Below are 17,803 nucleotides of genomic sequence, written 5' to 3'. Positions count from 1 at the left end.
ATGATCAGAGGGACTCTAGGGTGAACTACAACAAAGACAAACCTTGGCCAAATGGTTAAAATGTTCTTCAGGATCCTGGCTAGCACGCCATTGTAGTTGCTGCCTGTATGCAGACTCGCGATAGCAAAAATGTCGTACTAGAAGCAAATTGAATAAGATAAATCACCAGGTGGCTATCCAGAAGAGATCATACCCTGCATCTGGTTTGGAGGAGTTACGGTTTTTAACAACATCAAAATCAGAGCCAGTTAAGATAAATGTCTGGTTAAATGGTCATCCGGTTCTAATGGAGGTTGATACTGCCATAGCCATATCACTGAATCGGTTTTTAATAAAATTCACTTTGTATTCCACCCCTTAACTTTGAAGAAGAGCTCAGTGGGCTGAACCTAAACAAGGGAACCTTTTCAAATTAAGGGTACAACGTCAGTTCTGATCTCTTATGCAAAGCTGTTACCAATGATTGTAGTAAAAGGCTTAGGTTCAACCTTGATGGGACAAAATTGGTTGAGAGAGATCTACCTAGATTGGTTCAACACTTTTCAATTAGAAAATGGCTGCCTGAATGAAGTCCTAATTAAATACCTAGAAGTCTTCTAGGACTGTCTATTGGACTATTGGTGGAGCCAATGTTGACCAGGAAGCAATTCCCTGATTCTGCAAGGCCTGCCCAGTGCCATTTGCCTTCTGGGCAAAATCAACAGCTGGAAAGTGAAGGGATCATCAAACTAGTCCTGTTCATAGAATGGGTAAAAACAATGACTGCAGATTCTGGATCAGTGGTGATGGAAGAGCACAGCAGTTCAGGCAGCATCCAACGAGCAGCGAAATCGACGTTTCGGGCAAAAGCCCTTCATCAGGAATAAAGGCAGTGAGATGGAAGCATGGAGAGATAAGCTAGAGCAGGGTGGGGTGGGGAGAGAGTGGCATAGAGTACAATGGGTGAGTGGGGGAGGAGATGAAGGTGATAGGTCAGGGAGGAGAGGATAGAGTGGATAGGTGGAAAAGAAGATAAGCCGGTTGGACAAGTCTGGGCAAGTCATGGGGGGAGTGCTGAACTGGAAGTTTGAAACTAGGATGAGGTGGGGGAAAGGGAAATGAGGAAGCTGTTGAAGTCCACATTGATGCCCTGGGGTTGAAGTGTTTCGTGGCGGAAGATGAGGCGTTCTTCCTCCAGGCGTCTGATGGTGAGGGAGCGGCGGTGAAGGAGGCCCAGGACCTCCATGTCCTCGGCAGAGTGGGAGGGGGAGTTGAAATGTTGGGCCACAGGGCGGTGTGGTTGATTGGTGCGGTTATCTCGGAGATGTTCCCTAAAGCGCCCTGCTAGGAGGCGCCCAGTCTCCCCAATGTAGAGGAGACCGCATCGGGAGCAACAAATACAATAAATGATATTAGTGGATGTGCAGGTAAAACTTTGATGGGTGTGGAAGGCTCCTTTAGGGCCTTGGATAGAGGTGAGGGAGGAGGTATGAGCCTTGGATAGAGGTATGGGCAACACCAGTTGAATGAATTTTGGGCCTGACAGGTTGGATTAACTTTTTGGGGATTTTAAACAAATGGTAAACCATTTTACAAGTTGGATAAATACCCAATCTGTTGGTTGGAGGATTTATTTGCAAACCTGGACACGATGCATGCTTATTTGCATTTAGACCAGGATTCCCAGAAATATGCTACAATTAATAAGCATAAGGACTCCTACCTCCATTAGAGAGTACCATTTGGGATATCGTCAGCCAACATTTTCAGCAGATGCTGGAGAACATTTTGCAATGTCTACCTCAGGCTGCCATTTACCTAGATGATATCCTGATAACAGTAAACTAGTAGGGAAAATTTGGAGACCTTGGACATGGTCCGAAAGATATTTTTCCAAGGCAAGTATACACCTATGAAGGGAAAAATGCGTATTCCAGCAACCCCCCCCCACCCCACCACCACCACCACCACCACCACCATATGACCTACTTGGACTACAGAGTTGACAAGACCGGGTTACACCCATTGGAAGATAAAGTGAGAGTGATCAAAGGTGCTCCGGCTCCCACAACTGTCCAGGAGCTTAGGTCATTTCTTGGGCTGTTAAATTATTATGGAAAGATCATACATAACCTTGATGTAGCGGTGCCGATGTTGGATTGTGGTGTACAAAGTAAAAATCTCATCAGGTTATAGTCCAACAGGGTTATTTGGAAGCACTAGCTTTCAGAGCGCTGCTCCTTCAGGTAGCTGTCATACATAACCTGGCATCCATCCTGGCACCTTTGCATCAACTCCTAAAAAAGGGTCAGCCTTGGAAATGATTATATAGATGAGCACTAGATTTCAATGAAATAACAAAACAGCTAGCATCCTCCAAGGTGTTGGCACACTATGGTCCCAAGAATGATCTGGTATTGACATGCAATACCTTCCTGTATGGTATTGGGGTTGTATGAGCTCAGAGGTGGTCCAGTGTAGAGGACGTATGCATGCTGGACTTTGGCAGAGCATAAGTATGCCTAGATAACCAAAGAAAGATTGGCAGTCATATTTGGATTCTGGAGTAGAGTGGTGTTGGAAAAGCACAGCAGTTCAGGCAGCATCCGAGGAGCAGGAAAATTGACGTTTCGGGGTGGGGGGGGGGGGAGAATGTAATGATTGGAAAGAGGTTAGCCAACCAGATGTCATAGAATGTGTTTTCTGATTGGGACTGTTAATCTGGTTCAATTAGGGAGCTCTGGCTGACAGATAAAAACGGTGAGTGTCAGAGATACTGAAACTCTAGTAGCTGACTCTGAGGCAGTGCTTTAGTTAAGGACTGTTCATGTGTAAGTAAAGGGTGACTTGGGGATGTGATACTCAACTCTGGAGTTGCTTCTTCCACCACCCCTTTTATATTGTGCTCTCCTCAGTAGCAGCAATATCACTCATCAGCACTGACATCAGTTGAGTATCATCTGTATATGTACCTTCTGTATTCAATACAAACTATACTCACATGATATTCTCAGAAACATGATGAGATTATCACCAGTAACATAGGGTCTTAGTGATGGTGTGTAACTTTGTTTATTATGGATTTTACAGGTGTCCATTGCACAGTCATTTCCATGAATATGCCTTAGTTATTCACCTTGTTAATCTAAAAGTTTTTAAAATCTCAAGTCTTATGGTAAACCTTCTCTTGGTCTTATGTACCAGTTTTCATTGTTAAAATTAATGGATGTTCAGGAGTTTTTTTAAAAAACAAGATTGGGCATTGCTGAGGTGGGATTTTCCAAAATTCCATACACATTGACAGCACAGAAAATGAATAAAACTTGCATTTATATATCATTTTTCATGACTTGAGGACAGACTACAGAATCATAGATGTTGGACAGTGGAGAAGGAGGCTATTCAGCCCATTGAATTTGTACCAGCTCAACAAAAGAGCAGCATGACTTAGTGCCATTGTCTTGTCTTTTTCCCAGTTTTGCATATTGTTTCTATTTAAATTATCATCCAATGCTTAAAGTATTGTAATTTACAAATCCCAAAGTACCTTGTGGAGTGGAATCATTATTGTACTATAGAAAAACACCCAACTAACCTGACCTACAGACAACAGTGTGATAATGATCAGCAAATTTGATTGATTTATGTTAGTTAAGGAGAAAAATTTGACAAAGAAATTGGGAATAAATCTCCTGATTTGCCTTGAACAGCACTTAGGTCCTTTTATGTTCACCTGAGGTGGGACTGGAGCACCTGAAAGCCAGCATCTCTGACAATACAGCACTGGAATGTCAGCCTGGATTTCATGCTAGAGTCACAGGCAGAGACTTTATGCACCTCTCTCGATTTGAGCACACAGTGATGAATGTTCAGCTCATTGTGTCTCTGCGTGTCATTTTGTGATCAGAAAGTTAAACCTGCTGTCCTGTTCTCTACCTCAAGCTCTACATCCACCCTTTCCTTAATAATTATCAACTTTTTTTTAAAAAGAGGACTGCGACAGAGATGAAATAAGGCAGGGTTAATTTTGGAGGCAGGCTGGAAAAAATTCTGTGCGGTGGCAATGCAATGGAGCACCTAACGATGTGAAAGAAAGCTCTAACAGATTGGAGTGTGATCCTGTGTGACTGAAAGAATAATGGAGGGCTGACTAGCCCCTGCTCAACAGCAAGCCATACCTTATGGATTGTGACCCAAGCTCATTTTGAAGAATACACAAAGATTGGAGTTAAAAAGACAGTTTCAACTCTACTAGAATAGGCAAGTAAGACTCTATGATTCCATGTGTACCAGCCTAGGTTTGTATATTAGCATGCTATGAAAGTCAAAGTCGAAGAACTGTCCCCTAATCACTTCTGTATTGCAGGTAAAGAGTGTCTCTGCCTCAGCTAGCCAGTAGCCAGACTAAAGAGGAACAGGACAATAAAATGACACTATAATATACCTTGAATGCTAGACTTCAATTACAGTTTAAATTGCAAAACCAATGCCATAAATCTCCACTTCAATAGCCACATCTTAAACTATCTGCCCTTTGGATACAATTTAGAGGTGTGTGTGTGTGTGTGTGTGTGTGTGTGTGTGTTAAATGACTAATTCTTATGTTTACTATCTTATACCTCTTTCTTTATAAAGTCAAGAAGGCCTTGTTAAATTAACTCTTTTTAAAACATATGTTCAAGGTACCAAGGGATCCTTTTTAATATTAACACTATTGCAACGAACAGAGAAAGGGAGCCAGTTCATCCTTTCTTGCCCATTCCACCTGGAACTATAATGAATGGGGAACTTTGTGCAAGGTTTGATCGTAATACTCATCATCACGTTGCTGATGAATAAGTTGCTGGTTGTATCAGAGATGCACTTGCTTTCCCAATTCGTAAATACAGGCCGTTCTCCTCTCACATCGTAGTTGTGTTCCAGCAAAACCTCGCTTAATATAAAATTGCTAAATAGAAATAATGGAGCCTATAGGAAAAATGGGATTGGGGCAGACTGGCAAAAAATATCACCAACAATCACTCAAAAATCACCCATAAGTTTAACACAAAAGTAGTGCAGCCTGAATGAAGGTATTACTCGTACTCCTCAACAAAATAAAAGCAAATTTAACACAGTACATTTAAGGTAGACTCCCTCATTGCTGTTAAGTGAGTATATTCTCTCCTTAATGCTCAAAATGCTTTAACATCTAACTTCTCTTCCAGTGTTATAGCCTTTTGAATCACCACCTGCAATTGTATCACAAGGACACTTCCAGCTAATGTTCTTGTCACTGTGCCCCTCCAATTTTTCAAAAAACGGGTAACCTAGGATTTGTGTACCTTTCACAAGAAGCTGCTCAATGTATCTCCCTCAGAAAACTACTCTCTGTACAGTACCTCTCTCAGCTGCTCTGTTAGCAGCTGACATTGGTGCATGTGCAGAACAGCACGAAGATCGGTGCATGCATAGACTGAGTGGAAATTTCACTGACATCAGCGCACGCGCAGAAAGAAGCGTACTAAACAATCATGTTGGAATTGTACTATTGCAAGCAGAGGTAAGCGTTCTCGAAAATATCGTTCCTTAATTCATCAGCAACGTTATAAACAAATCATGCTGCTGGAATGCACGTTACCTTTCGTGGCTGTGCCATCCTCACACATTGAGTAAATGTTGTTCCCTACCACACTGCTGGTCTCTATTGTATTAATAAGAATTGTATACACAATACATTTAAGTACTTAAGACAGAAATATGGACTTAGTTACTTTGTATCTTGTATTTTTTCTGAGTAAGTAACAAGGGAAATTGATGAGGTTGGTGCTATGAATATCGACTATGTAGATCACAGTAAGACATTTGACAAATTCCCATGTAGCAGACTAGTCAGAAGGTTAAAGACCATACGGTATAGAGAAACGTGTTTTAATTTACATCCAAAATTTGCTCAGCACAGATTTATTAATTCTACATTTGTTTCACCAACTTCATTATCACAATAATTCCCTCATCCTTTTACAGGCTGAACAACATGAATTTGTCCAGCCTTTGCCCTAAATTAATTCTCTTTGACAATGGATAGCTAGGTATGATTGAAAAGTGTGTCACTGAAAAAGCACAGCAGGTCAGGCAGCATCCAAGGAACAGGAGAATCGATGATTTGGGCATAAGCCCTTCATCAGGAATATGTCAGCCCTTCATAAGCCCTTCATCAAGTAGGTGTGGTGTTCTCCTACACTTCCTCCAGGCCTTGAATTTTCCTTTTGTGTCTTGGTGACATGATTTGGAAGATGAAACTCTGTGGCACAATTGCTCTCACATATGTTGTTTTAGCAGACTTGCAACATTCCACTATTTCTCATTCCAGCTAATGAGATTCTATACCATGATCAATTGTGAATAATAATAGTTGACTGTGATGAGTAACATCACTGAAGTCCAAGCTCAGCACCAATTTGTTTCCAAGGCCTAGGTTGGAAAAGAGAGGGTAGAAGTGATTTTGTCTGCCCCTTTCTGTGAGTAGTGCAGATGGTGCAGTTGGACACTTTTGTTAATGAATGCATTATGCCATCAGTGGTACTTGATGATGTCTGGATACACTTGGTACTAGAACTGACCCAGTATTCTGTAACCTAACACGAGATTCTCTATATTTCCATTGTCACTTGTTTTAGTGGACCTGTGGATGAAAGTCTTATCCACCTAGCATAAACACCTTCCAAGTTCTCTATGTATTGGATGTTGAAAAATCCTCTGTTGCAAATATGATGTCAATGAGCAGGCAATTGAAAGAATAAATCCATGAGTTGTTGTCTGAGAGTGGCTGTTGGTTTGTGTGCTGTTATGAGTCCTAGTGGTCGCAGTAGTCTGGCTGTCAGTTCAGAAATGGTCTTGATGTATGTATGGTAAACTACGAAAGCAACCACCCCAACACACACAAAAGAAGTTGCATCAAGACACTGTTCAAAAGGGTCACAACAACTGCAGTACATCAGAACTGCAAAAAGAGGAAGAAGAACACCTATACAATGTATTCACCAAAAACGGATACCCAAACAATTTCGTCAACAGATGCCTAAGGGAAAGACAACAGAACAAGGACATGCCACAACCCAAAGGACTAGCCACACTACCATATATCAAAAACATTTCTGAACTGACAGCCAGACTACTGCGACCACTAGGACTCATAACAGCACACAAACCAACAGCCACTCTCAGACAACAACTCATAAGGACGAAGGACCTGATACCCAGCATGAGCAAAACCAATATGGTGTACAAAATCCCATGCAAGGACTGCACAAAACACTATAGGACAAACAGGAAGATCGCTAACAGTCCGCATCCATGAACATCAATTAGCCACGAAACGACATGACAAGTATCCTTAGTAGCCACACAGTCAGATGACAAGCAACATGAGTTTGACTGGGACAACACTACTATTCTATGACAAGCCAAACAGAGAACAGCCAGAGAATTCCTAGAGGCATGGCACTCATCCACAGATTCAATCAATAAGCACATCGACCTGGACCCAATATACCGGCCACTGCAGTGGACTGGAACTGACAACCGGAAGCGGCAGGTACAAACCACTATAAATGCAGGAGGAAACATCACAGAAGCGCTTCACAGGAGGCTCCCAAGCACTGAGGATGTCACCTAGACAGGGGACGAAATTTCTGCAACACAAATTCCCAGCTCGGCGAACAGAACCACAACAACGAGCACCCGAGCTACAAATCTTCTCCCAAACTTTGAATATCTGACAACATGTTAACTGTAGTCCCTATTTCCAGACTAAAGTGTGTGTGGTGGCGGCTGTTGGGAAGCAATTTCTGCACATTAGTATTGATCATCCTGGCCATTAACTTCTCCATAAACAGGAGTTTGCTGCAGAAGTGTGTATTTCTCTCTGTGTCATCTATTCAAAACACAAGCATCTGTGATGAATGAGGAGCACCATGACTACAATCATGGCTTTCTGGGGTGTGGGCAAGACTTTTCCTGACTGTAATGCTTCATCATGCCGTATTCAGTAGCTGTAAAATGGCGTTTGGTAGCTTTTATTGCGGTGCTGTTTCAGTTCTGTGACCCTCTTTGGCAGCTGGGCAGTTTGTCTGGGCCCTTGCAAGGTCTGTGAAGTTGATAGATGGATTAAAACCAAATGCACAGCATACCCATGCTTTGGTCAGTCTCCTGTGGTGATTGGTCTGGTGATCAATTTGGCATTGCAGGCCTTTAGCTGTTGTTTATATTTGCTGTGTCTTTTGATGCAGGCATGCCAAGACCCTTCCCCTTCTCCTTCCCTCTCCCCATCCCCCCACCCCCCTCATTTTGCATTTCAGTATCTGGAGCACATCTGTGTTTTACCCACTGTTGGGGTTTGTCTGTACTTACCTAGTGTCCTGTTTGTGTGGGAGTATATCTGCTGCTACTCACCTTTGTTTTACATTTTTATGGTAATGGTGAGTACCACTGTAGGAGCAAGTGTCTTTTTTTTAAACCACTACCATCATGTCATGAGGTCTTACTGGGACAGTCCAGATATAGAGGTTATTTGGTATTCATACACAGTGAACAGGACCCTTTTATTATCTATATACAGAATCATAGCATTCCTAGAACCTTGCTGGATTGTTTCTCATTCAAGATTAGAGTGGTGCTGGAAAAGCACAGCAGGTCAGGCAGCATCCTAGGAGCAGGAAAATCGATGTTTTGGGCAAAAGCCCTTCAGGAAGGGCTTTTGCCCTAAAAGTCGATTTTCCTGCTCGGATGCTGCCTGACCTGCTGTGCTTTTCCAGCACCACTCTAATCTAGACTCGAGTTTCCAGCATCTGCAGTCCTTGGTTTTTAGCTGTTTCTCATTCAAACTGTAACTGGATAGCAGCAGCTGTCACAGATTACTTATCGCATTTGTTGGCATAAGAGGACTTAATCGTTACCCGAAATATACTGGTTTAGTGAGTTTCATCAAGTTTTGCTCCAACTTCCTAATCTTTTGACTTTTCTGGACTAACTCATTTGAATTAGTTGTCCATCCAATCTGGTCATGGCATTTTGGACCAAGTGTGCATCAAGGTTGCTACTTTACATCAAAAACAGTGAAAGCTGAAAGCTTTTTTAATCTGAAGGAACATCTGTGTTTGAAAGTTGTTATGTATTGGGCATCGATGTTGATTGATATCTGTGATTTTGACATTCACTGCTGCACGTGAGGCCACAGGTGAGATGAAGTTACTCCTTCTATGCCCCCTTTTCTCATTAAGTGTTAACTAGCCACACTTTACTGGAAACAACAATCTTCAGAACACTTTTTTTTCTTTAATTGATTAGGAAGTGCAAAAGCAAGATTAGAGTATAATGTATTCAATTTGCAAAGGCATTAGCAGGCAAACCTTTGGTGATTGTCCGATGCACTCATATGGTTGTGTTTGATGTTCCATGCAGCTGGCCACTTTTCTGTTAAAGAATCGTCATCACAAAGGACGCCACATAGAGTCATAGAGATATGCAACATGGAAACAGACCGTTTGGTCAAACCCGTCCATGCCGACCAGATATCCCAACCACCTTGCATTTATCTGAATTAAACTCCATCTGCCACTTCTCAGCCATTGGCCCACCTGATCAAGATCCTGTTGTAATCCGAAATAACCTTCTTCGCTGTCCACTACACCTCCAATTTTGGTGTCATCTGCAAACTTACTAACCATATCTCTTATGCTCGCATCCAAATCATTTGTTTAAATGACAAAAGGTAGAGGAACCAGCACCGATCCTTGTGGCACTCCACTGGTCACAGGCCTTCAGTCTGAAAAACAACCCTCCACCACCACCACCATCCTCTGTCTTCTACCTTTGAGCCAGTTCTGTATCTAAATGGCTAGTTCTCCCTGTATTCCGTGAGATCTAACCTTGCTAATCAGTCTCCCACGGGGAACCTTGTCGAGCACCTTACTGAAGTCCATATAGATCACATCTACCGTTCTGCCCTCAGCAATCCTTTTTGTTACCTCTTCAAAAAACTTAATCAGGTTTGTGAGATATGATTTCCCACGCACCAAAGCCATGTTGACTATCCCTAATCAGTCCTTGCCTTTCCAAATACATGTACATCCTGTCCCTCAGGATTCCCTCCAACAACTTGCCCACCACTGATGTCAGGCTCACTGGTCTATAGTTCCCTGGCTTGTCTTTACTGCCCTTCTTAAACAGTGGCACCATATTATGCTTGTGCTTCTCCAATCTTTATGGAACCTGCATTGAGCAACTGAAAAGTCTATCAATGCACACCTTCTGTGCTGCTGTTCAGGATATATTCTACTCATTGATGGTACCCTGGGGCACAACATTGCCACCAGGTTGAGCAAAGCTTGAAGTTTCTTGTGCCCTGCACAAGGACTTGCCCCTGCTGTCCCTGAATGCACCATCTGTTTTTGCCATATTGCAAAGTGCAAGTCAGAGATGAAAACCTGAAGTGTGGGCATCTGAGCTGATGCATGATCAGCAAATCTCCTGTGCACACTGAAGAGTCGTCTTCATATTGGATTACTTTGACCATTACCTAATGGATATACAAAGGCCATGAAAGTTAAGGAATGCTGGAGGTGATCATTATCCAAGGGATTGTACTTCAGTTGTGGTTCACATGAAACTGATATAATTGAATGTTGAATCTCATGTTACTGCCTGATATTTAATAAGGTCACAAAGTAGCTAGTTAGCTTCCATCTCCTCCTCTGTTTCTGGATGGCTGTTAAGTAGACAGTAGTTTGTACAGTTGTAATCCAAATGCTGGGCAGCTGGTTCTGATCATCTTGAAATAGTTCGTGGCTGCCACCCATTCTTTGCAAAACAGCTGCAACATTTACAGTGTTACCACTGCAATGAAACTATTGGGTAAGGTAATATATGACTTGTGTTCTGAGACATTTTGTCTTCAGCCCATAGGCTGTTGTTGTAGCATCCTAAGCATGATTACTGTTTCAAAATTGCAGTTTTTGTTTGTTTAATTAACAGTGACATTCAGGGATTCGTTTTAGACTTGACTTTCGGTCTCTTGGAAGTAGGAAGTGTCTCCATTGCTAAGTTCCTCTTCATGAGCTATTGTGTTAGGAGCCGATGGGAATTTCTCAACATTAAAGAATTTTTTTTTAAATGTACAGATCACTCAGTCTAAGCTCCTACGGTACCTTTTGAAAATTACACTGAGTTGTTTTGGCAAAGTTGTTGTGCAGCAGGAGATTCTAATCCACATTAAGGTGAGGCAATACTGTGTGATACTTTAGAAGAATGTCATAATTTGAGACATTTGTGCTTTATTCAAAAACAAGAAGTTTCACTAATATTCAGCTGCATATATTGATGCCATAATCCAGGTCTAAATGGATGCAATTGGGAAATCCTCCCATCAGTCACTGTGTTCAGTGATGGATTTTACAGATATAACTTGTGTTATATAAATACTTCCCTCTTGAAACATTTTGCTGGAGAAATTATCTTTCTTTTATCAGCAGGCCTTACTACAGTTCTGGATTAAGATTTTGGGAATTCTATTTTTTTATTACGGTCATTCTGCTATAGCATGCATTTCTTCAGCGTGAATTGCCTGTAACGCAATTGACAAATTGTAGATTTTGTTTGGATAACGCAAACTTTCTGCTCAATGGGTATGGCAGTTTTCTTTTACTGGTCTTCTACAGTGTGATTTTCAATAATGGTTCAATAATGCAATTTTCTATAGCACGAGGTTGCAGAGGAATGCAACTGTCGTGTTATAGCAGAATTGACCTGTATTTTCATAATTTCAGAAACTTTTCTCTGCTTGCCTTCAACTCATTGGTTGACACAGGGTAAAAACAATGGCTGCAGATGCTGGAAACCAGATTCTGGATCAGTGGTGCTGGAAGAGCACAACAGTTCAGGCAGCATCCAAGGAGCAGCGAAATTGACGTTTTGGGCAAAAGCCCTTCATCAGGAATAAAGGCAGAGAGCCTGAAGAGTGGAGAGATAAGCTAGAGGAGGGTGGGGGTGGGGAGAAAGTAGCATAGAGTACAATGGGTGAGTGGGGGAGCGATGAAGGTGATAGGTCAGGGAGGAGGGTGGAATGGATAGATGGAAAAGAAGATAGGCAGGTAGGACACGTCATGGGGACAGTGCTGAGCTGGAAGTTTGGAACTGGGGTGAGGTGGGGAAAGGGGAAATGAGGAAACTGTTGAAGTGTTCCGAGGTGGAAGATGAGGCGTTCTTCCTCAGGCATCTGGTGGTGAAGGAGGCCCATGTCCTCAGCAGAGTTGAAATGTTGGGCCACGGGCGGTGTGGTTGATTGGTGCAGGTGTCCCGGAGATGTTCCCTAAAGCGCTCTGCTAGGAGGCGCCCAGTCTCCCCAATGTAGAGGAGAGCGCATCGAGAGCAACGGATACAATAAATGATATTCGTGGATGTGCAGGTAAAACTTTGGATGTGGAAGGCTCCTTTAGGGCCTTGGATAGAGGTGAGGGAGGAGGTATGGGCGCAGGTTTTACAGTTCCTGCGGTGGCATGGGAAGGTGCCAGGATGGGAGGGTGGGTTGTAGGGGGGCATGGACCTGACTAAGTAGTCAGGTCTTTGCAGAAGAAGGAAAGGGGTGGGAAGGGAATTATATCTCTGGTGGTGGGGTCTTTTTGGAGGTGGCGGAAATGTCGGCAGATGATTTGGTTTATGCAAAGGTTGGTAGGGTGGAAGGTGAGCACCAGGAGCGTTCTGTCCTTGACAGGGGCGTTCATACAGCCATGTCAATGCAGCATTAACATTCAGGTCACGGTAGTTGGCACTGCAAAAGCATAAAAAATTCATCTTGCATTTGTATCACCAGTGAATTCTTGAAGGCAAATAAATCACTCCTAAGCAGTTTAAAATCTTGTGCTTCCTCTGTGTGTGTGGTGTCATGTGACCAGTTTATCAGTTCTGCATGCGCTTTGCAAACTCATCAAACTTAATTCCCAATTTTCCTTTGATGTTGTGGTAATGTCTTTGAAGATCAGTTGGATAATGGTCCCAGGGCCGGCTGCTGGTTTGCGGCTGACGTCCAGATGATGTTTGTTTGAAGTGTGTAGAACCCCATACACAGCTGCTTCACTAGCACTGCAAGTGGCTGCCACTCCAAGAGTTTAATAATGAGCTGGTAATGTAATACATTTTACCAAATTATATCAGTAATCATAGTTTTCTATATAAAACATAAATTGTCCCTTATTTTATGTAGTTCTTTTAATACCTTTTGCTTGTACTGATTTAAAAAGAAATTGGCAATCAATCTGGTCTCGGGTTCCAACAATTCTTTTTAAGCTGAGTTGAGTGAAATGGTATTACGTATGATATTTTCCTTAGCAGCCCTGGTTCATGTATGGCTTTTGCTTCTCTTCATTTTGTTATGCTAGAAAATGTTTGCGCATTGAATGAGGGTCAGCAGAATTGGGAACATGAAGTTTGCTTTTGCTGCCTGTGAAGAGTAAACAGATTAGGGCGGTATGTGAAGGGACCTTGAACCTGTGAATTGCTCCCCTGTGTGAGTCATGAGAAATCAAAGACAATTTTGTAGAACAACGTAGGTAATGAAGCTTCCTCCATAAGAATCAATAAGTTTCTGCAATATATTCTGCCAGTTATAAATGAGCTACTGGATATTTGAATGCCTGAAGGAGGTTGTGATTAGTGATTAGACACACATGCATTTTTGGTAAGATTATTCACTGTGCCATATTTACTTATGTTTTTCCAGGACCCAGGCAGAGATGGGGCACACGTGCAGAGGAACGATTAACTTGGCAACCACCCACATTGACATTGAGGACTCCTGCACCTTTGTGCTGTCAGATAGTGGACGCACATACCACCTGAAAGCAAGCTCTGAGGTGGAGCGGCAACACTGGGTGACAGCACTTGAACTGGCCAAGTCCAAAGCTATTCGGATGATGAACAATCAGTCAGGTAGCACCTGTGGAGCACTGCTTAACATGTTATCATGTTTTACATTCTAATTGTTATTTTGACATTTGGCATCAGAGGAACTGAGAACCATTCATAAGGAATGTGATGGAATGAAGCAAAATAGTATTGTGGCCAAATGAAATGGTTTTATTCAATTTAAATGTAGGCAACACTGAAAAAGTATGATTTATTGTGTAACCCTCAGTGATCTTAGAACGTAGCACTCTGTGAGATCATCTTATTCTTTTAGTGATGATGCTTCCACAATAGTCTTCGACAGACTATTACTGGTTATTGACTGAGAATTTTACAGTAAAGTGAAGTGATGTGTTACTCAGAGAATTTGTTTTCATGAGTGTGCGCGTGTGAACTGGAAGTCTTATTAAAGGAGTGAAGGTTTGTGAATGCTTTGATTCATGCCCAATATGAATCTGGACCTGGATTTAATATTGTGGTCGGAGAACGATAGCATCGCTTACTGAATCAGTACATTTGAGTTTAAATAGTTGAAGCAGGAATTTTCCTGTCTTGTTAACTGAATTTGAACTAAAGGCAGAGGGCAGAGGTTGGTAAACGGAGAGTGACCATTTCAAACAAGAGTATGTGAAAATGAGCATTGACTTTGAGCAACGGTTGCTAGGAGTGTGCTGCCTTCTTGTCAGCAGGTGAGCTGTGTTTGGCAATATAAATTAATTGTTGTATCGTGTATAAAATGTGGAACAATTACTTCAACACCGACCACAAAATCTGAGTCGGTATGTAGAGAATAATGAAGGAAGCAGTGTGGTCAGTTTGTAAAGGGTCTCCAGTTTAATCTGTGTCGAGTTGGCAAGTCTCAGCCCAAGTGACATTAGGTGACTATAATTGCCTGCTGCAGACTGAGGTTGGAGGGCAAACTGACCTGATTATCCAAATCAGAGCAGTATCTACATATTTATAATGCATTTTTCTGGATAATGAGGATGGGCACTGGTTCAATAGGTATTGGAATTGTATGAAAGAAAGGAGGATACGTGAGATGAAGATAAAGAAATTTCGGATGGTACAATTAAAAATTTTGAGTGGTATCCTGAAATATGTTAACTAATCACCAACAATCCAATATTTTGAAAAATACTTCATTTTTTTCCCCCATTTCTAGATCTTAAGGAAGTGATGTATTATTTAAGATTTATGTTATCAGCAAAGTCAGCATTTAAATTTTAAACTGATAATGTGTTATCTGACCTGTGCCTAGTTTGTCATTGATTTCTTCTGGTTTCTTCTTTGTATGTCGTTTAGGGAAACAATGACTACACTTTGACTTGCAGCCAATGCATTATAATGACCGCGATAAAGCTTTGCTGTTGGACATTGCAAGTAACTCCTGTTTCCATTATGTTAAGTTATGATAGTAGTTTTGACCCTGAGAATTCATTGCGATCTCAGAATATACAAAGGCTCTCTTAATGGCCAGTCACATTACAACATCAAAAATGTGCTGTAAGTTGTTACAGGAAAATGATAGTGTAGTAGGAATGAAATACTTCTTTATTTGCTGAATATCCCTTGATGACACAGGTGTATCAGTAGCTTTGCACTTGATTGGATCTGGATTCTGGTGCTACCAACCTGCAAAACTTCTCCAGAGCATTCTGCACTAGAAATTCTTGTTCCATCAATTTGGCCTCTCAGCGTAAAAACGTTATGGAAGTACATATATTTAGCCAGTAATAATGTTAGGGAAAGCAAGTCAAATGTTGATGGCTTAGTTTGTTTAAAAATTTAGAGCACAATGATTCGAAACAGTGCCCCACTATTCTCTAGCTTGCCATGATTTGAAGGTACCTCCAGATGGTGCTATTCTGCTGCTGTTGCTGCTGAGTAATAACTCATAATTTTGAACAAATAAAATAACAACAATAACCCAGTGTTAGGTTCTGTGGCATTAATTAGTTAAGGATCCATCTGGGAAGGATGGTCACTTTAAAAAGAAGGTCAGTTTACTTTTCATGAGGTAGCAGTTTTGAAGAGTGGATGCTGCAATTGATGCTCAACTTGGATTTCACACATCATTTGTATTCACTTAAAGCAATACTGAGGTACAGAGCAATACTGAGGTACAGAGCAATACTGAGGTACAAAGTCTTTGTAACTGGTTAACTTTGATTTATATAAATAAAAATGATAATCATAAAAATTGTGCATCAAGAAAAGCTGTCACATTTCTAGGAAAATGAAAAATAAACAAATTGACTTATGAATGACTGATTGTAGGATGCTAAATGATGATTGGCATCTAGAAATAGCACAACAGCATTGCTTTGTATCCTTTATTGTTGAGGCTAATGGAGATAGGTGATTATAACCAGTGTGTACAGTCAGCTGTCTTTATGTACTAGATTGTTAAATGCACTCATCGTGTGATCCTCACATTTATGTATTGTAAACTATTCTTTCCAGCTTTATTCTTGTATATTTTGTTTGATTATTAATCTGTGCTTCATTGTCATTCATGTATTTAATTTTGTTCTGTTTCGTTTTCCTTGAGTTTGCGTTGTTAAATAAATATTTTGAGAGTTCATTCTGCTCTGTTTGCTTGTTGCTTATTATGCATGTGTATAGATATATATACACAAAAAATGTATACATGTATTTTATATATGTGTATGTACATGTATGCACATTTTTCTTTTGGTTTGGTGTATGTTTGTAATGTATGAATTTTTATTAGAACACAAACTGTATTCACACCAGACTGATGTCCTAACATTACATTCACTCTGTCATGGTACAGTAGGTCTGCTTGCTCTAGCAAACATTCCTTGTTTGATATCAGGAGACAGTAATACACAGGAAGCATAAACAATTAAAGAGTAATATTGCCTGTGGTTAGGTTGCATTATGACTTGGAGGGTCACATGAGCATGCATGGATAAGTGTATAGAGCTGGGAAGAGAGAACATTCACGCAAACTTCCACCTATCCACATCAGGCCTTTCAGAAGCTGTTTCACATCCAATATAAGAAATGAAATAAGTTCCATATGAGCCAAATCTTCTGCCTATTTCTGCAGAGAAAGAGCCCACAAATAACAATGAGATGAATGAACAATTGATTTCTTGGTGGTATTGACGGAGAAGGGATGTTGGTCCAGGGAAAGGCAAATTCCTAAATAGTAATTTTGTATTGCTAATGACTAATTGATCAGATACTTGGAGATAGCAAGAACTGCAGATGCTGGAAAGTCAGAATTGTTGAAGTTGGAGCTGGAAAATGCACAATGGGTCAAGCAACATCAGAGGAGCGGGGAGCCGACATTTCAGGTTGGAACTTTTCATCCTGAGCTGCTGTGCTTTCTCCAGCTCCATGATTGATCAGGTCCAGAAAGCTTCAATTTGACAGGTTATCTAGGATGTATCTTTTTTTTTGAAAAAGTCAATCTATTTGAAATTGGTTCATGTTTCAAGCAAGAATCCTGCACAACATATTCTTGTAAATATCAATCTGTTGTTGCGATTGGCAGATACCCCTGCATGTGGGCAAATAGGTCAAGCACTGTGGAGCTGTATGGGTATTTGTTCATGCATTGAAATGAAGAGTTTTTGGGAAGGTGGTTGTGAGTATTGATTTTGTATCTTTAAAATTGTTCCTCAATTTTATCACTTAAGCTTCTTCCTAACAGTTTACTCTGTGTTTGGAGAGATCCGGTGCCAGCAGTAAGTTTACAATGTTTGCTGGAACCAGGGTTTTTCTTTGTTCCACAGCTTTCAAAAGAGCAAGATTATCTTTTTAAATGTGAAAAACAGACTGCAGAAGCAACTGCACTTGGGAGAGACGAAAAACATCATAACACCATTAGACATGTGGTCAGAAATAGGCT

At 41.2% G+C, this 17,803-nt stretch overlaps 1 protein-coding gene across 3 annotated transcripts in view; it reads left to right on the top strand.

Annotated features, from left to right (window-relative positions):
- The window catches only part of LOC132827185 (oxysterol-binding protein 2-like), a 345,989-nt gene that overhangs the window by 41,158 nt on the left and 287,028 nt on the right, over nt 1-17,803 (top strand). For all 3 annotated transcript variants that reach the window (XM_060843759.1, XM_060843758.1, XM_060843757.1), the window contains one exon: nt 13,733-13,941. In XM_060843759.1, the coding sequence (XP_060699742.1) occupies nt 13,733-13,941 (209 nt within the window). The remainder of the gene's footprint in view (nt 1-13,732; nt 13,942-17,803) is intronic.

The sequence above is a fragment of the Hemiscyllium ocellatum genome, chromosome 24 (genome assembly GCF_020745735.1).
Source record: "Hemiscyllium ocellatum isolate sHemOce1 chromosome 24, sHemOce1.pat.X.cur, whole genome shotgun sequence".
Lineage (NCBI taxonomy): Eukaryota > Metazoa > Chordata > Chondrichthyes > Orectolobiformes > Hemiscylliidae > Hemiscyllium > Hemiscyllium ocellatum.
Note: the sequence above shows the minus strand (reverse complement) of the source record. Positions and strands in the feature narration are given on the sequence as shown.